The sequence below is a fragment of the Corvus kubaryi genome, unplaced genomic scaffold (genome assembly GCF_017639235.1).
Source record: "Corvus kubaryi isolate FWS band 111438036 unplaced genomic scaffold, C.kubaryi_AGA036_p1.0 split1-37355, whole genome shotgun sequence".
In the NCBI taxonomy this organism is placed as follows: domain Eukaryota; kingdom Metazoa; phylum Chordata; class Aves; order Passeriformes; family Corvidae; genus Corvus; species Corvus kubaryi.
In genome coordinates this window covers 625,031-644,940 of record NW_024582078.1, presented here as the reverse complement: position 1 = coordinate 644,940, position 19,910 = coordinate 625,031, and the positions used below count along the sequence as shown (strand labels likewise).

Below are 19,910 nucleotides of genomic sequence, written 5' to 3'. Positions count from 1 at the left end.
CCTGGGTGCTCAGCCACAGGGAAAGGCTGGATGAATTCCTGGGTGCTCAGCCACAGGGAAAGGCTGGATGAACACCTGGGTGCTCAGCCACAGGGAAAGGCTGGATGAACACCTGGGTGCCCATGCTGCTCTCAAGAAGCAGCAAGTCCTCGTGCAAGGCAGGCATGCTGGATGCTCCCCTTTTGCACAGAGCTGTGCCAAGGATAAACACACTCCAAGGCTGGAGTGAGAGAAGCAGAGGGAGAAGCGTTTTGCCTGCAAAGGGTTAAGATCAGAGAGGAGACAGGAGCTGGCCAAGTGCCAAGGCAAGCCTCCAGCTAAACCCAAGGTGGGCCAGCCAAGAGGCAGAGGCTGCTGCCCTCTCCCAGTAACCAGCTGCTGTCCTCCCCCAGTAACCCAGCTTGCTGTGACCCATCCCCACAAATAGCTCTGGCACCCAGCAGGCTTTAGTAACACAGTGACAGGCCATTTACAAGGTGTTGCTAAACACTGCTCCTCCAGCTGGGCTCCTTTCTCTACAATAATTACATATAAACCCGTAAACATGATTTTAGACCTACTGGTCTAGGCAAAAAGGGGTATTTAACACTTCTTCTCCAAGCTGGGGGGTAACTTGCACAGGATCTCTTTTCCAGCACTGAGATCCATGTGTGCTTTTGTGTGATTTCAGGTGTGCTGAGCAGTTACTGACCCAGCTGACTCTGGGCTGTGCAGGATGCGTGTGGCCAGGACCAAGTGTCATTATTGTAAACAAAGCTGGATTTTCCTTGAGGTCATTACAATCCCTGCTACCAGTACAATGTGCAAATTGTCACGTTGCTGGGCCACAGCCTGTTCTCCACTGACAGACCTGCTCTGCTGAGGTTTTTGAGCTGCGAGGACTGAACTAACCATGGGCAGACACATGAGTTAACGTGAGTGCAGCTTAATGAGCAGCTCATCACATCATTGTGTGGCTGGCAGAGAGCAGTTACCAACCAGCTTACAACAAAAGCCATTTTTAGATATAAACAAAGCTATAGGGATGACACAACTGTGAAGGCAAGAAAAATCAGGTAGAGTGACCAGCACTGTGGTTTTAAAATTTCTGTTAAAAGAATAGAAAACCCCTTTTCATTTGGCTTTACTGCAGACTTTGAGAGCTCATATGTTACTTCCTAATGCATGTAGGAGAGAGGGAAGGACTCATACCCCTATTTCACACCAGAGAACTGAAACACAGAGGGAATTACTTGTCCATCCCAGCCTATGTCAGAAATTAATCCAGAATGCACAGGTCTTACTTTTTCCCTGGAACAGCATTAGATAGCCTTGAGTTAACCCATGTGCCCATCAAAACACACTGTGTTCCTTACAGCAGATAGACAGAGGTCTGACAGCCCACTGCCTCTCTGGGGTTATAATTGAAGGGCTGATGTGCCAAGAGCTGCAGGCCCAGAGCAGCCAACATGACCCAGCACCGGGGCTTTCACAAGCTCTGCATAAACACCAGCTCAGGAAGAGCAAATGCAATCCACATTTCCACAGACCTTTTCCCCAACCACAGGGACCTTGCCCTGGGAAAACAGCTGGAAGAGAGGTACAGATGCCAAAACCAAGGGTCTAAGAGTCAGCTATCAAGGAACAAAGGGTGGGAACATAAGGTTTAATATGGGAATTGATCTGGAGGAAAAAATCAGCAAGCAAGAGAGCACAGAGACAAGCAGAAAGGAAATTTACTTTGGACTCAATCCTGTAAACAATGCAAGAGAGTTTTGTGGATGTTGCTCCTCACCTCGGCTGCTCAAAGGTCCACCCACAGCCACTGACAGACAGGCAGCCCTTGTCACCCACAGCATGGCTCTTAGGTGGAAGGAACAAGGATGGAGGGCAAGTCACCATGAGCAGGAGGGTGAGGGGAGCACATCCTGCACCCCTGCTCCTCCCAAAGCCTCACCACCACTCTGACTGGAGCTCTTGGCTCTCGGGGGAAATCCAGCAACTGAGCTGCCCTTGTTCTGCAACACAAACTTGGCTGCTCAGCCCACACACCTCCCAGGGGACCGGGCTCCAACCTCAACCCCGGACACAGGAAAGCTGCTCCAAAGCTCAGGAGGGACAGCACAGCCCAGGCTGGCCCTGCCTGCCCAGGCACAGAGGAAGGAGCAGGACCACCCGTGCGCCCACGCCACAGCAACGTCTGCCAGCCCTGCCGGTGGGCCACGGCAGCCTCCAGCTGACAACAGGTGGCTTTCAACAGGAACAGCCCGAGCTGGCTTTGAACTGGTGCCCGAGCACAGAAAGCTCCAAGCTCCATCCTCAGCCCCCTCAAAATTTTCATCTACCAGGACCTACGTAGGGAAAGGAAGACGAGTCTCTACGTCGAGTCCCTTCATTAGTGGTTTTCTCTGCTGCTCAGGCACAGTGCTAGCATCCCTTCTCAGAGAGGACACTCAGAAGGGATCTCATTAACTCATATAAATATCTCCAAAGGATGCCAAGAGGATGTGCCAGACTTTTCCATGGTGCCCAGCAAGAGGACAAGGAGCAATGGTCACAAACTAAAACACAAGGAGCTCCACCTCAACATGAGGAAGGACTTCTGAACTATCCTGGGATTCTGTGATCAGAGAACACCAGACTTGCCTGCAAGACCTCCTGGACTTACACTCTCATCAACAAACAGGACACAAGATGCAGCTTTACCCCTTCCCTTTAGCAGACCACAAGGCCAAAATTAGGGGCAAAATAATACAACACACAGAGCAGGGCTGAAAGAGCTCGGGAGAGCACTCAGCCCCACACCATGGAATTCCCTCTTCCAGATCTCTGCTGGATGGCTTCACCAGTGTCCTCTCAGCAGCAAGCTGTGACGGTGACACCAGTGTCACTGGGACAGCGTCAGTGGCCGCAGCTGCCTGCTGGGAAGCCAGGACATGAGGGATTCCCACAGGAACCCAGCCAAGGTTCAGGCTGGGTGCTGCACTTTCCCATTCAAATAGGCAGGGTCTTGTCCAGCTCCTTTTGCTGAGGCAGGATCAAAGTCACTCCAACCAACCCCAGTCAATCTGTTAATTGGGACATGCTGTGGCTTCCACCACAACCTAATACTGTGGAAAGCAAGCAGGAACTGCCTCCCCCCTCTCCTCGTTTACCCAGAACTGGATTGCTGCCCACCCTATTGCTCATTGCTTCTGAAGAATTACAGGACTAAGGGAGGCATGAGGGATTTTATGTGCATTTAAATAACTCCACATCCTTCCTCTACCATCCATCCTTCCCGTTTCACCTGTTCCTCTGGATGTTTCCCCATCTCCTCATCATTCAGCTGGTTTTTCCAAAGGTAGGCTAGAACTGCTCCTGCTCTTATTTATCTTCACAAGAAGATGCTCATGTTTCAGGCAGCCCTTGTCCTACAAACCTGCTGTGCCAGGGAACTTTCCTGGGCTCTTCTCATCCAAAGGGACCCTGTGGTATCTGAAGGAAGAACCCGTCAACCTTCTGGACAAAATCTGAACAAATATGATAGAATCCCAGACTGGTTTGAGCTTAAATGGAACTTCAAATTAATCTTGCTTTACCCTCTGCCATGGGCAGGGACATCTTCCATTACCCCAGGTTGCTCCAAGTCGTGTCCAGCCTGGCCTGGGACACTTCCAGGGATGGGGCAGCCACAGCTGCTCTGGGCAACCTGTGCCAGGGCCTCAGCACCCTCACAGGGAAGAATTTCTTTCCAATATCCAACCTGCACTCCTTCAAATTTAGACCATTCCCCCTTGTCCTGTCACTCCTGGCCCTTGTGAAAAGTGAAATGAGCATTAAAATTCCCATTGGATTCCATCTCAATACAGGAGCAGGGGGGTGTTCACCCATGGAAAAGCTGGAATGCAGTAGATAAGCAGGCTCCTAATGTCAAGTGCTTATCAGAGCCATCTCCTCACCTTTGTTTTTTAGGAAGAAGAGGAACAATGGGGGATACCCTGTCCCACCCATACAAACGGGAATCAACAGAAATCCCATGCCAGCGTCACTGGAAAAGAGGGAGGGAGAGAATGCAAAATGGTGCTGGCATTTCAGGGAGCCCTTTTTAGCTCTGACAGGAAGGTCAGAGCCAACAGAGACAACTCCAACACAATGAGGTGCCCAAGCTAAATATAAACCTGACGAGGGCACAGCTACAGAAGTTTGTTTTTACAGTGACCTGCCAGACCATCAACATTGTGCCATATCCCTGCTCAAAATAATTCACAGCTTTATCATCACTGACAGTCTTTGTGTTTGAGCAGAGGCAGAGCCCAGGCTTGCACCCTCCTGCCAGTCTAAGTGAGTGGAAATGATTGACCAAGAATGAGAAATAGCCAAACTTTTCCATTTCTATTATGCCATTCTAGGAAAATCCATGATGTTCCTCTCCCATGATGGGATGACCTCACAGGGAGCCCTTATCTGACTTCCTCACACACACACTGCCCTTAATGCCACATAAACACAGCAGCACTCAATCCCCCAGGCCCTTCCCAATATGCCACTTGGCAAAAACTCATTTTCCTTAAACCAGGCCACAAGTTGAGGTTTTTACACTTTGCTCACAGATATCAAGATCTGGTTGAGGAATTGGTTTTGCCTTACTCAGAAAAAATAAGCAAAGGTGACATTTCCCCAGCAGAGCCATCTCAGTTCTGGTTCTCAGAAGTGCAAAGACTTCTAGAGGAAATGGAACTCTTGTGGAAGAAAAACCCAAGGCATTAAAAGCAAGGAAAAGAGAATACGCAAGAACAAAATTATCAAGTTAGAGATAAAATATGCTTCAGTCCCAGCGAAGCTAGAATTCAGGATACTATTTTTAAGCACAGTGGTAGGAAAAGAGAAAACCATGATGCCAAGCCAGCAACACATTTGTGGTGCCCTGGAGACGCTCAAGTGACTCGCATGGCTGGTATTTAAGTTGGTATTTCTTGCTAGGCTTAATTTACAGCAGGGAAATCATTTCCTTACTCTCCAACATGTACTTCTTGGCAATGGGCAGGGACAGCAGCCGGATGTGCCCAACGAGGGAGCCCCAGGCCTGGGCTCTGGAGAGCGGCGCTTCGGGCGGCAGCGGGTTGTAGGGCTGGATCACCAAGTAAACAGTCAGCAACACCAAGCCCAGGGTGAGCAGACCCTGCGAGGGAAAACAGGCATGGAATTAATCACACTGCAGGGAGCTGAGGTGTCCTCAGAGCGGGACACACCTTCTGCTGCCATCAAAGGGCTGTGGCTGTGCACCACAACATGAACACTCCTTTGCTGGGTCTCCTCGTTCAGCTGCAATGCTATTTATGTACGCAGAGTTGTCACCCAGTTTTATTATTAGGGCTGTCCAAGGATGAAATTAAGCAGCCTTCAAACCCAAGCCACACAAACAACTCTGTTCCTGTATTTTAGCACTGCAAATAATCCAGCATGAGATCAATCAGGATTATCTACAGATAGTTCCTTTTCCTCCCTACCTAATCAAATAAAAGCTTGCACTCCTGCCATGCCTCTTACACAAGGAAAACCCCGTGGCTTTTGCAAACATCCGTCAAGCCTCGAAACACTTTGGCAGAGTTGGCACCAGCTCCCTCCTCCATACCAGAATCCCAAATAAGCCTTAAAGAGATGACATGACGCATTTCTCCCCCCGGCCAAAGTCAAACTGAATCAACAGCAAAAACAAGAACAGAAGCTGAAAGTTCAAATTTGCAGTTTCCTGTTCTCCTGCCTCATTTTACAGCTTTTTATAGGACATGAGGAAGAGAGCTTGAATTTTTTTCCAAATAAAACTCATTGCAATGGATTTGTAAAGATGACACTAAAGTATTACTGAACATTATGTCAGTGGGAAGCTTTTTAGACTTGTAGCAAACATCTGGTCTAGTGGAAGGTGCCCTGCCCATGGCAGGGACTTGGAACTAGATGATCTTTAAGATCTCTTCCAACCCAAACCAGTCTGGGATCTCAAACCTACCTAATAATAGCATCCCTTCACCCACTTTGCGAAACTTTTGACAAAATCTTTTAGTTAAGGCTTTTAAAACATTTTTTTACCATCAAGCATGACGATAATAGGTTTATTTCATAGACCAGAAGGAGAATAAAGACATGTACAAGTTTGTGGCAGGGTCAGAAACAGAGCCATGTTCACTTCATTACTCAAATCTGGACTTCAGGAATGTCTTTCCTTCCCACATTTCCACTCAGGATGCCAACACTAGGAATCTTAGTCTGAAAAATCAATCCAAATCTCATTATTTAATAATTTATGGGAGAGGAAGGTGTTGACATGGTAAATCTACAGCACACATGAGCAATTTCAAATCTAGGTCAGCTATCTCCTGTTCTCAAAGCAGCTCATGGCATGAAGGAAGGAAGCTACACTTCACAGTCACAAAGTCACAAAATCTTTTTAAACAAAGATTTTGGAAAATTCATCAAGAAAATGCAATGGGAAATAAAAAGCTCAGGTGCAAAGGAGAACCCTGACCCTTAAATGTTGTGTTCATGCACAAAAGTCATCTTACCTTGTAGAGAGCCACTAAGACAGGGTACCGTGGAGGGCCCCTCTGGGGTTCGTTTCTTTCCAAGAGTTGCTTGATAAACTTCTCAATGGCTTTTTCTGACATGCCACACTGGTGGCCAGTCTGTCTCACCAGATCAATGGTCTCGGAGAGCTTGTCATAGATGCTGAGCTCGTTGGCTGAAAGCTCCATGGCCTCCGAGGAGAAATCCCTGTGGAGAGGTTGGGTGTGTTAACAGCAATCAACTGCGGCCATACAACCCAAGAGCAGCGTGTGCACAGCGATCCCAGGAATGTGGCAGTGCCCGGGAAAGAAGGAAGGCTCCTCTGGAGCAAACCTGTTCCCAGCCAACAGCACAACACTGAGCTGCACTCCTAATAGTCTCTGCTGGTTCAGGATCTCCCGCCGACTCAAAGAAGCCGTGAAATTTCCTGACAAGAGCAGAACCGGCTGAGATTCGCAGCTTATGTAAATGAACAAAGCTTCCCAGAAATCAATGAAACTCCATTTATTCATCTATTCCAAATGAATCCATCCCATAAAGCGATTGCTCACCAAATACAAAAGCCAACAATACAAAGCTGATCATCACACGCAGCAGCCCAGCTAAGCCCTCCCGCGCTGTAATTTCAGTCGCTTATTTTAACCCAGATTTGTTTTCATTAAATCCCCCGTCAGCAATAGGGACAGGACACAGAAACAAGCAGAATGTGTGGGGCAAAGTTCAGCAGTTTACAATGTGTTTAAATTTTCGCAACCTAATGTCCAGGCCAACTGATTATTGAGTAACAGCAACGTGAGAGCAGCTGCTCTGCAAGGAACAGAGCCCCCACCTTCCTCTCCAAGTCTGCCTGCAGGTCAGAGATGCCACAGACCTAAATATCCCAGCAAGAACTGCATTGTGCTGGGTGACAAAATGGCATTTGACAGCAAATTATTTCTCACTTATAAGAACACACCCATGAGAGATCAACATTAAGTTGCCAAAAAAAAAAAAAAAAAAAAAAAATTTCCTCTACCACTCCTGCTCTGCCACAAAGGCCTCTAGGAGAGCAGCTGACGGGCTCAAGAAAAGATGCAAACAAATTGCTGGCCAAGGTACAAACTGCCAATGTGAGAATCACGTATCTCTCATGTAAAAGAGAGATTTCGCCTGGGAAATACACTGGCACTGCCTGGGGGAAAGAATCTCTAAAGGTTTGCTTTGCCTCCTGTTTCTGAGCTGGGTAACACTAACCTGATCAAACCAGGCCAGCTGGGAGAGAGTTTGGCAGTGCTCTGCCCTGAGAGCACAGCCCAAGGACCACCACATAAAAACACATGAAGCACGACGGATAATCAGATAATCGCAGCTGAAAATGGCAATCAGGCTCCCGTCCCCATTTTGCTCTACAGTTTCCTGGCCCCAGGAACCAGCTCACGAATCCACCCAATTCTCCACTGTGCTCCACAATTCTGCCACTGCACTGTGAGAACTCTAACTGTTCACAGGGCTCTGCACACACCTCCCAGCACAGACCTGCTGGCTCACCTGCGCACACCCTGACCAGCCGTGAGTAACAAGGCACCTAAACTCAGATTTGCTCAGCTGTAATTTGTTCTGGCTGCTCCCACAGCACAAATCAGCCACAACTGTAATGTATGGATTGAGCAAGAGACATTATAAAGTTCAGCTTTGGACTCTGATCTGCCTGTAAAGAACTGGCCGACAGCTCTCCCCCTAAACCACGGGCTCCTATAAGTCACACCCCAAGCAATGGCAATTTTAATATCTTCTTTTTAATGCAACACTGGGGTGCATTTTAAAAACCCCCATGCTTCACAGGACTACCAGCTTCAGCAACTGCTCCTCTTCCTGCAAGATCCCTGTTCTGCCCTTGCACACTTGTTTACGTGGTCACATGGAGCATCAGATCAGGAAAATTATCTGGCTGAAAAATAACCCCGATATGTTTGGTCAGCAGCTGCCTAAGCATTCAACTCCAGCAGTTAATGTCAGATGTTATATTAACATTAGTGCCAAATTTCTAGCCACAGCCACGGAAACACCAGAAAGGTAAAAATGCCAAATTACAACCCAACCCCGAGTGTGCAACGGAGAACATGCTGCACTACATTGCCAGATTAATTAGCTCCTGGCCCTCTTCTACCGACATTCCTTGCATTCCATGCAAATATTTGTCCCAGATCTTGCCACCTGAGCAGCCCCATGGGCAAGCAAAGCAGGTTGGATCAATAATATCTCATATTAACCTCTCCAAGACAAGGACTTTTTCTTCTCATCTGTAAAGCACCTGCCATGCACGTGATGATAAAAACAAGCCATTGCTTTCCTAACTCATTCATGCAATACCCTGATTCATAGAACAAGCAAGAGCCAGCACATCTGCAGGATATTAAAGGCCCTTTTTCCCCCCCTCCAGCTTTTTTGGTTACTCTAGTTGCCTGGACACTATAACTGGTGTGCTAAGTGGTCTGAAAGATTATCTAGTGTTCTCTGGCCCCCAAGTGCCAAAGCTTTCCCCTGTGAAGCTGCCCCGTGCAGAATTCCAGCAGATTCAGCAAGCTTCTCCTGCTTGCATGATCTGCCTGGAACCACTTATGACGAACATCCCCACAGAAATGCTGTCAAACACGGTGGTTTCCCCTTTTCCAAACAGCAGAAGAATCCTACTGAGATACAACAGCTGAGATATATCCCAGCTCCCACCCGTCTCTATTTACACTCCACTCTGAGCAAACACCTCTGTAGACAACCCTTGTAAATCACAGACACTAAAAACCCAATCCAGCTCCTTGACAAATTCAAGGGTAACTCAATCCTCCAGCTAGGAAATAAGGCATTACATTATGCTCCTACACTGTTGGGAGAACAGATGAGGCCTTAAAAAACAAATAACAACCCATTATTTTCCTTCCTATTCCTGCAATACAACCGACAAAACAATAACAACAGGCTACTGTACCCTCTTTGCCACCACACACACTGAGCAGGGCTCATCCCTTGCAAAACCCTTAGAGAGAGGCCTTTAAACGAGGAACCCATCTGTTATTCTGGTTTTTTAATGAACTCCACCACACTGTGAGGAATCAGCAGCTCTCTCCACAAACAGTGATGGCACCTGGCCTGCAGGGTTTGCACCCAAGTGCCCAGTTCTGCCCACACACCCCAGGGTGGTTAGTCCAAGGCTTCAGAAGGTAAATATTTAGACAGAAACGCTGCTGGAGGAGTCTTTAAAAGGGAAAGCTTTCGCCTTGCTGGTGAACATATAATGATGTGCACAGATATAAAAATATATTCCCATCTGCTTTAACACCCTTAATGCCGCCTCCCTCACCCTGCCCGGGGGTCAGGTCCCAGCCTTGCGCTGAAATCCCTCCGGAGGGACCCTCACCCGGCCACAGCCCCAGGGCCTCGCCCGCGTTCCTCTGAGGCAGAGGAGCCCCAGCCAGGAGGTTATTCTTAAAAATAAATCAATAAACTGCAGCAGGACACCCCCAACCCCCATCCCGGCCTCCATAAGCCGGGGAGCCCCCCCAGGCCGAGCCCGCGGCGAGCGGCCCCGCTCCGGGCCCCCCGCGACCCCCGCCCGCGGCCTCACCCCGCTCGCGTCCCGCCCGGCGGCTCCTCCCGCTCCGGCTGCGGCTCCTCCCGCTCCGGCTGCGGCTCCTCCCGCTCCGGCTGCGGCCCCGCCCGCCCCGCTCCGGCTCCGGCTGCGGCTCCTCCCGCGGCGGGGCGGGCCCGGCCCCGCTTCCGGCTTCCGCAACGGCTCGGCCCGAGCTGGGACCGTCACATCGCCCGGGAACAGCTCCCGAGGAGCCCTAACACCGCCCGGGGAGCCCTAACACCTCCCGAGGAGCCCTAACACCGCCCGAGACCCCCAACACCGCCCCGGGAACACTGCCCGGGGACCCCAAACACCGCCCCGGGAACACTGTCCAGCACCCACAACACCGCCCGCGACCCACAGTACCGCCCGGGATCCCCAACACCGCCTGGGGAGCCCAACACTGCTCCGGGATCCCCAACACTGTCCCGGGACCCCCAACACTGTCCCGGGACCCCCAACACCGCCTGGGGAGCCCAACACTGCCCGGGACACTCGACACCCGGCCTGGCCCTGCCTGGGACCTCCAACACCGCCCGGGACTCCCAACATCCTGCTCAGCCCGAGGCCTCAACGCCCCCCGGGACCATACCAACACCCACCCCTCTGCTGCCCCAAGCACTCCTCAGGACACCCCAACACTGCCCTGGGACCCCCAACACTGTCCCGGGACCCCCCCAACACCCAGGCCAGCCCAAGGGCCTCCCGGTGCCCCAAACATCCCTCAGGATTCCCAACCACCCCAGTACCTCCCAACAGACCCCCAACACCCACATCCCTCCCCACTGGCACCTCCAGTATCCCACTGAGACTCCCTGCACACGTTTCAGCCCAGAATATGGAGACCACCTTTTCCAGCACCCATCTCAGTCCATGATTACCGTCAACCTCCCCCCAGCACCCACCTGAACCCCCAGACCAGCCTGAGCCTCCCCGGGATCGTCAGATCTCAGGGCTCCTAAGACTCTTCCCAGCACTCATCTGAGCCCACACCCCAGCACCTGCCTGATCCCACATCACTCACAGACCCCCCCCAGGAAACACCTCAGCCCCCAGGCCCCCACCAGCAGCTTAAGACACCCCACACAGCACCCGCATGAACCCTCAGCACCTTCCTGAGCCCACAGCACACCCAAGACCCCCCAGAGCCCCCAAAATCTTTCACAGCCACATCCCACAGCATCCGTAACATCTCCCTCCACCTCCCAGCACCCCATTAGTCCCCAGTACCACCCCACACTCCCCCCCCAGACCCTCCAGCACCCCCTGGAAGACCCACACAGTGCCCCCTTGAACCCCACTTATCCCCAGCCCCATGGGGGACATGGATGCCCATTCCCACAGGTCAAGTTACAAGCACTGAGCACACAGTTAACACCCCCAAAAAAATTGTGGGAAAGGCTTTGAGGAGTAAAGGGCTGGAGATGGGGCAAGAGGAGATCCCCTGGCATGAAAAGCTTGGGAGAATGCAAGAGCAGGGAGTCTCAGCCTCATCCTACTCTCAGACATGAGCTTCGGTCCTTAATTGCAATGAAACACATTTTCAGTCAGCTCTTGATTGTGGGTGTGATGGGTGGTTTTGATATCTCTCTGATCCATTTTCATAGAATCCTGGAATGGTTTGAGTTGGAAGGACCTTAAAGATCGTCTCATTCCACTCCCTCTGTTCCACTGGACCACAAGATCTAGGTCCCTTTAGAGCAACCTTGTTTAAATTTCAGCCTTGTTTAAGTTCTCGGCCTCAACAACTTCCTGCAGCTCTGAGTTCTGCAGCTGAATTAAACATTGCAAGAAAAAGGACTTCCTCTTCTCAGTTTTGGATTTCCTGCCCTGTCAATCCCAGCCCAGGGAGTGGGATTGTCTCCTCATCCTGATTTCCCTGCCTTTCCAGGGCAATGGGGTGAAATTCTGGGAGATGCTCCTGGACAAATCCTGTGGCTGGGACACTGAAAGCTGGGTTGAAGATTTGTTCCAACTTGTCAGAAGCTCGTGTGGGTTCTCAGCTTCCAAGGTGGATTCATCCCAGCAGGATGGTGGTAAATGCCCGCTGACTTTGGGCTGGTATCCGAGGTCTTCCCAATCTTGGCTTGGCTGAGGCAGCTCCTCTAATTCTTGCAGAGCACCTTGAGGAATTACAAACAGCTTAAAAGGAAACCACCTGATTTAAAAAAAAAATCCTGTGGTCCAAACAAATATGCATTTCCCTCTTGCTATTAATATCCCAGGCCTTGATCCTCCTCCAAATACTCGTGCAGGCGTTTAATGGCTTGCAAAGGAGCAGTGCCTTTGATCCCAGAGTGGGAATGTTTGCTGGGATGTGAATTATTAAAGGTGAAAGATGCTTTCAAGTGCAACATGCAGCCCGTGTTTTCCAATGTGATTTATTACCTTCCTGGTGTTTCTCCCAGCCTGGCAATGAGAAATTAATTTCCAAGTTTGGGTGGGGAGGTTTGGAGGGGAGTAACTCATGCTTTGGGCACAAACTCCATCCTTTTTTCTAGAGATGATTCCCAGGGGAAGACAGACATTTCTTTCTGCCTGCTGTTCTGAGGAGCCTTTTGTTTTTCAGCTCCTGCTTTGGGCCCTGTTCGAGCTCCCTGGTCCTTCCCTGCAGCAGCAATATTGCAGTGGGGAGGAATTGCTGCAGCTGCTGCCATCTAATGGGAAAATTCAGCCTCCACGGCCTCAACTCTTCATTTTGGAATCAAATAAAACCTTTTCTTGCACAACCCTGCTGCCACTCGGCCAAGCAGCATCTTCCATGTGCAATCCCAGCATATTTAGGCAAAGGGAAAAGCTGATCTGATGGGTGGCTTTGCATGGGGAACAGACCCAGTAAAAAGAAGTTTATGGGTTGATCAGGCTGAAATGGTGCTTCTCCTATAATGGATCGAATTTGCAAAGTACACTTGGATTTATATTATTTTAAAATAAAAGAAGAAATAGCAAAGAGGGTCCCAAACAGTAAGAAAAAGCTATTCCAGATATCCCAAATACCAAACCCAGGCACAGCTCTGAGCTGAGCCACATAGATCTTTCCTGAGGAACTGCTCCATCACTAAAAATATTATATAAAGAAATATGGTAAAGGGGGATGGACTGGGAATGGGAGCATTAAATATATTGAATTAAGAAAATAAAGTGTTTTAATGATGGGGTCAAAGGAAAATGACTTGAGGTAAGGCTGGGGAGAGACACGAGAGATGGAGACTTAGGATACAGAGGTAGTGGAGTGATAAATTGGGGTGTTCAGGGGAAATAAATCATCCCTAAAAGACTGAGATATTCCAGAGTCAATGTAAAGTTGGACCCTGGCTGGTGAAGCTGATATATATAAAAATATATATAATTATATATGAAAATATATAGTGTTACTAGAAACCCAACTCCTGTTGTCACTTTATTTTTCTAAAGCACAAACTGTCTACTATTAAGCTTTGCCATTATTTACGTATAAATAATAACGGCAACAAAAAGCAAATCCAACTAGGCAGAATTATTTCCCCGAACTCTGCACATAAGCACAGCCTTTAAATACACCTGTTGAACTGCTGGGAATTTACATGGAACATATAAAATACTAAAATATAGCGCTTGTATTCTGATTTATTTAGTCTGTATGTCCTTTTTTTCCTGCAAAAGTATGATTCAATCAAGTTGTAAAAAGATTTTTTTAAAAACCCTTGAAATTGGGTCATGTGCTTATTTAGATTTTCAGGCTGGATTTAAAACCAATTCAGTTACTTCACAAAGAGCAGAAGGGCAGGATGCAGCAGCTTGTTCTTCTCTGCCCAGTCTCAGATTTGCTGCAATAGTCCAGAACTCTGCTTTGGGGACAACACAATGAAAAAACCTCTTGCAAGCATTTATCTTCTTATTATCCTGGACGTGCTCTTGGGGCTTTTGAATTTATTTTGAGAAAAATATTCAGTAGTTTCTGTCAAGCCCCATCACAGTTCACTGGCAGGATAAACCTGGGAAGGGAAAAATTAGCTTTACCTTGTCTAATTGGAGAGACTTAAGTGCATTTAGGATACACTGAATATCTCATTGTTCCTGATCAAATCCAATCAGATTGCAAAGCCAGAGCAGAAGTCCCCGCAGCCCAGAGCACCAACAGCACTAAACCCCCTTGTTTTATACACTTGGATGGCTCCAGGTTTTCATTTCTTCTATCCCAAGGCTTGGGTTTAGTCCCTGCTGCTTCCCATATCCTTCCAGCATCTCAGACTCATCTGGGTTCCTTTTCTACCTCTTTCCTTGGCCTGTTTTTGGTCTCCAAAAGAAAGGGGTGAAGTTCCCCAAGAAGTATTTTGGAGGGCTGGTGTGCTCTGGGGGAATGGCAGGGAGTTCCCCACAGCAGCTTTTGCTCTCAGCATCCAAGGAAGATCAGGCAAGGAAGACACACGGGGACAGAGAAGGTGTCCAAGGGCTATTTTTATGTTTTTCTGGCTGTTGCTGCAGTTTCAGATCAGTGTGGGGGGTCTGTCCATCACCAGCAGCAGCCTTTTTTCTTCTGGGGTGCCTTTGGTACTTCTTCTGCCTTATTTTTCAATTCATCTTCACGAGCTTTGAGCAACCTGGGAGAAAAGGAAGCAAATTAGCTGGGTATTTCCCCCATATTTTGTATTGTTGTGCTGTGTGTCTTGACAAGCCTTGGTACAAGAGGCTCAGCACGGCTGAAAGGAGTCAGGATCCTTCCAGTTCCGCGTGATCCAAGAGCTGTGGACGCTGCTAAAAATGCTGACCTAAATCAAATCACAGACAGAACTTGTTTCAGTCAAGCCAGGGAGAAATCAGCAGCATCCCAAAAAGGGTTTCATTCATCTCCTTGCAATGCTGGTTGTTCAGGAGACAAGTTAGGCCAGTGCTGAGTGCTCATCCCCGCACATGCTGCCCTGAGTTTTCCCTGGCATTTGGGCATGGAGTCTCTGGTGACAGTGACATCCCAGTATTTGGAGTTAAAAAAGCAGGGAGGGAGCCCATTAAACTGAGGACAGCTGGAAAATCCAAGTACACGCCTCACCTGACGAAGCTGACCATGGACTCGAAGACGTTGTGGCCTGAGGCAGCGCTGCACTCGTAAAACATGAGCTGATGCTCCTGGAAGACACAGACCCCAAATAGAAATGTAATGTTCTTGCACTGGAATAGCTTAATGTGGGAATAAACAGCCATGGGACAGTCACAGCCAAGGGAAAACAGGAGGGAATCAAGGAAACAAATACCTCAATAACTTATTTACTGGAACATGAGGGTGAAATCCAGTTTTTCTGGTTGCTACGGCACTAACTTTTAATACCAAGGAAAAGGTTGACACTGCAGACAGAAGAATTTGTGATGCCCTCTGGTTATGGGAGTGAACACAGAGAGAGACATACCTAGATGTTCCCAACTCTTTTGTGCCTGACAGTGACCAGTTTGGGAAAATAAGCATCTATCCATCATCTCCATTTGTAAAACTGGCCCATGGATTCTGGCCCAAATCCCATAAGTCTAAAATTAAGTCATTAAAGGTGAGATTCTTCTCATTCTCCTCACCTAACTTTTATTAGCCATCTATATTTGAAGAGATTAATTAAACTTTGATCATTTCAGTATCTTTAAACCAGGATAGTGCTCAGTGGGTTTATTGTTTTGATGGTGCTGGGAACATACTGAACACTTCACAGCAAAGATAAGCAGAGCTGAAAATGTTTTAATTTACAAATCCAGTTCCATAAACCAATTTACTGGGATGGTGCTGGGGCAAAATTAAAGTGGCAAAGGGAAAGCAAGGCAGGGAAGGGTGAGAGGTGGGTTCAGAGAGCGCTTTGCTGGCTGCCTATGCATGAGGGGTAAATTAAGGGCTTTCCCCTTTCTCCAGCTCCTCAGGCTGGTGGTGTTCATCTTTAGCTGTCCCTGCCGTGCTTGGGTGGCTGTGCTTCACCACCTACCTTGGCCAGGCATTCACCCTCCTTCGTAGGGACCTGTCTCTGGGCAGCACAGTCGGTTTTGTTCCCGAGAAGCAGAACAGCAACTCCATCCTCTGCTGCTTCCTGAGTGATAAAGAGGGGAAGAACAGGACAGCTTCAAAATCTTCCTTGAATCCCAGCTGGCCATACTGTCTACACATATCCTGGAACGCCACGACTGACCCATTGATTTGGACTAATAACAGAACTTTAAATTCTTAAATAAGTTCAACAGCATTTAAGAAATTATTTTTTTCCTCTTAAATCATCTGTCCATGTCTATTAGCAGGGCAGAAAACTGGATGAGTTACCTTTGTAATGAATTCACTTTATGCTCAACTTCAGCAGCCCTCTGAAGATGCTCTGGCTGGGATTTAAAGGCACTGAGAAAGGCAAGATGCTATTTTGCTTCAGCATTTTTAAACACTGACTTTGTGTCAATTGGAAATCTCTGACAAGAAGTTTTTAATAAGCCTTGAATCACCTCCCATTTCCCAGGACTCAAAGTGGACTATTCTTGATGTAAAAGCACCATCACTTCCAACGTTTTCCATTCCTCTGCACTAGTTTTTAATTGTTTAAGGGCTGACCAGTGCTACCAACAAATTACCCTGGGAAACGCTGCAGATTGTGAAAATTGTCTGTATCTGACTTAAATCCTCCAAGAAAAATTATTTTATAACCAAAGCAATGCAGAATACCCTTTCCAAAGGGCTTGGCCACTCCTATCATCCCAAGAGCTCGGGACCTCACCCACCTGGATGCAGCTGAGCCAGTAGCGCACGTCGGAGAAGGAGTACTCGGAGGTGATGTCGTACATCAGCACCACCCCGTCCGCCTTCCGGAAGAACTGCTTGGTCATGCTGTGGTACCTGTGGGCATTTCAGATGGTCACTACTATGGTCTAAGGAGGTTCTGCCTAGGAGTGATGTGAAATCCTAGTGGAAAAGGTGGGAATGCGGGTCTACAAAACAGGCAAACCCCGGATTTGGCTCTTGTCCTGATGGCAGGGACCATAGGAACAGCCTGAGTGCCAGTTTTATCTTAATTACTTCCTTTATTATGTTTTATCAGATCACATACTGTACAGAGTCCCTCCTTGAGCAACCCCACCTTTGCTTAGCAAAGCCAAGAATATTCATTGCCCCTAAACTACCAGGAAAAAGAAAACCCCAGGTCATGTCCTTAAGCAGCACAGCACCTCACCTTTCCTGACCAGCTGAGTCCCACAGGCGGAGAGCAAAGCGCTTGTTATCCACAACGAGGTTTTTGATCTGATAATCCAGTCCTGGAAGACACAAAAGAGGATATTTTGATACTGTAGAGGTCTGCCCTGTGACAGAAGATGGATGGAGAAGACACATGGGGCAGGGTGGTCTGAGTCAGCAGCTCCAGGGGTTGGTCCCAAGGGAACCTCTAGCTTTTAGATGTTCAATGGCTGGATTTTGGGAAGGTCTCTCATCTCATGATGAATAAAACCAGGTTGGTGAAGAGAGGAGAATGGAGCTGAAAGGCAAAGCAGAGGGGAAAGCACTGGGCCGCTGTCATTGGTGCCCTAGGAAGGACGAGGAGGAGCAGCATTTCCTGCCCATGAGCATCCAGGCGTGGGGAGTTGGTGGTTCTGGTTGGCCCCTGGGGAGAGGTTGTACAACACACTTGGCATGAGCTGTAACAGGCATGTGATAGTCACCAGCAGCTTGTGAGGTGGAGGAAAGGGAATTGCAGTGGTGATCCAAGCGAGTGCTTGGAGAAGGGCTGGAGGAGACCTACCCACTGTGGCGGCAAGGTGGGGGTTGAAGGTGTCGGCGTGCAAACGGTACAGGAACGATGTTTTGCCCACATGGGAGTCCCCAACGAACAGCACATTGTAGAGGTGGTCTGGATCCAGGGGAGCTTTAGGACAACCCCTTGGGCCTCCTGCCCCACCTGCAGTCACAGCCCCTAGGCTGGGCTCACCTTCCTGGCTCACTTTCTGACCAAACTCTTGCATCTCCTCTTGTTGGCCAACACTGAGGTCTTTGCTCTGTTCTCCTAAGAGCTGCCCTTGCCCCAGTGAGTTATCTCTGAGGACCATCCCCAGCTGATCACTCCCAGCATCTTCTGGTGGCACTGTCACGTGCAGTGTTGATGCTGGTGACACCTCTTGCTTTGGAGGCTCGGCAGGTCTGGCAGCTCTGTGCTCCGGTTCCATCGCGGGTGCTGTCTCCCCCTCCGGCCGCGGGGCCACCGTGTGAAGCCTCCCCTCATGTCCCTGTGCTGAAACCTGCTCCTGAAGCTCCCTTGGGGTTGCCTGTCCCGGAGCACAAAGCCGCCACACATCTGGAATGAGAACATCCTCCTGCATCATCGTTTCCAGCTTTAGGGTGTTGATTTGTAACGGCACCTCAGAGAACAGGGAGGCCAATGCTGGCACAGCGTCATCGTGGCCCTGGTTTAGTCCTAGACCCTGAGTTTTCACTACATTCCTCGCCCCTGCCTCCAGCCTCTCTCCCTGTGCCACTTCCAGACCATGAGCTCCATCCAGAGGCTTCTCCTCTGCAGGAGCCCTCTCTCCCTGCAATAATTCCTGTGACTCCAGAATCTGCCCCTCAGGACCAACATATGTTCCCAGTTTTGCTTGGAGACCAGGGCCCTCTGCAGCAGTGACAGGCTCAGGACACAAAGCAGCCTCAGTTGGAGGGGGCACATATGCAGCAGCAGCTCCTTCCTGCAGGTTTGCAGTGGGAGATGCACCCAGACCTGCCTCCAAACCTGGAGTCCAGCTCTGCTCCCCTTCCCACATCCCAACTACACTCAGAGGTGTCAGATCTGCCTCTGTGCTCCCTCCTGAGCCTGCTTTGGACTCATGCTGTTCTGTGAACAGCTGCACATCAGCACCAGTGCTCTGGGCCTCCAGTGTGTCCAGGCTTTCAGCCGCCTCCTGTGGTTGTACTCCTGCACCAGCCCCCCCTCCCTGTTTGCCTCGTTCTCCTGCTGGATCAAGCGCAGACTCCTGTGGCAGACCATGCTCTCTTTGCACTTGTGCTTCTGCAACCAGCTGCACATTGGCACCACTGCTCTGGTGCTCAACACTGCCCAGGCTTTCAGCCTCTTCCCCTGGTTGTAGACCTGCACCAGCCCCCTCTCCCTGACCCAAGGTCACCTCACTGGGATGAGGCTCTGGCTCGTGTGGCAGCCCATGCTCACCTTGCTCTTGTGCCACGTCCTCTTCTTCATCCTCCTCAATCTGAACAGCTCTTCCACCCTCCCCTCCCCATGGAGCCCCTGAGCTGGGTCCCCCACACAGCTGCAGATCTGCCTGGGCATCCTCTGCCTCCACTTCCACTAACCCTGCTTTATCCTCCTGATCCAGGGGCTGCTCATCTGGATCCAATCTCCCTCCCTGCTCTGTCCCTGGGGATTCAGCCTCACCCAGGAGCTGCAGATCTGCCTCTGTGCTCCCTCCCAGGGTCAGTCTGAGCTCATCCCCCTCTGCAACCAGCTGCACATTGGCACCACTGCTCTGATCTCCCACTGTGGGCAGGATTACCACCTCCTCCACTGGCTGCACACCTGCATCTGTCCCCCTTCTCTGTCTCATGGTCACTCCAGAGGGGTGAGGCACAAGCTCCTGCACCAGCTCACGCCCACTCTGTCCCTGTCCCCAGTCTGCAGCCCCATCCCTGAGCTGCACAGCTGCACGGTCCCCCTCTCCCTGGGGGCTTTCTGGGCTGAGACCCCCACACAGCTGAGCGTCTGTGCAAGAGTCCTCTGCCTCCACTTCCACTAACTCTGCTTTATCCACCTGATCCAGGGGCTGCACATCTGGATCCACACTCCCTCCCTGCTCT

At 49.7% G+C, this 19,910-nt stretch overlaps 2 protein-coding genes across 5 annotated transcripts in view; both read right to left on the bottom strand.

Annotated features, from left to right (window-relative positions):
- CUNH6orf89 (chromosome unknown C6orf89 homolog) overlaps positions 1–10,168 on the bottom strand; it is a 24,887-nt gene extending 14,719 nt beyond the window's left edge. The window contains exons 1-3 of one of the 2 annotated variants that reach the window (XM_042013427.1): positions 10,121–10,168; positions 6,522–6,729; positions 4,975–5,140 (exon numbers count right to left, since the gene is read on the bottom strand). In XM_042013427.1, coding sequence (XP_041869361.1) covers positions 4,975–5,140; positions 6,522–6,710 — 355 coding nt within the window. In that variant the 5' untranslated portion in view covers positions 6,711–6,729; positions 10,121–10,168. Of the gene's footprint in view, positions 1–4,974; positions 5,141–6,521; positions 6,730–7,073; positions 7,251–10,120 lie in introns of those variants that run through there. The other variant, XM_042013426.1, reaches the window with a different exon arrangement.
- Positions 10,169–13,513: 3,345 nt separating this feature from the next.
- The window catches only part of RAB44 (RAB44, member RAS oncogene family), a 14,036-nt gene continuing 7,639 nt past the window's right edge, over positions 13,514–19,910 (bottom strand). For 2 of the 3 annotated variants that reach the window (XM_042013529.1, XM_042013531.1), the window contains exons 12-17: positions 17,851–18,399; positions 17,287–17,368; positions 16,838–16,952; positions 16,063–16,164; positions 15,153–15,229; positions 13,514–14,706 (exon numbers count right to left, since the gene is read on the bottom strand). In XM_042013529.1, the coding sequence (XP_041869463.1) occupies positions 14,619–14,706; positions 15,153–15,229; positions 16,063–16,164; positions 16,838–16,952; positions 17,287–17,368; positions 17,851–18,399 (1,013 nt within the window). In that variant the 3' untranslated portion in view covers positions 13,514–14,618. Of the gene's footprint in view, positions 14,707–15,152; positions 15,230–16,062; positions 16,165–16,837; positions 16,953–17,286; positions 17,369–17,850; positions 19,865–19,910 lie in introns of all 3 variants that reach the window. The other variant, XM_042013530.1, reaches the window with a different exon arrangement.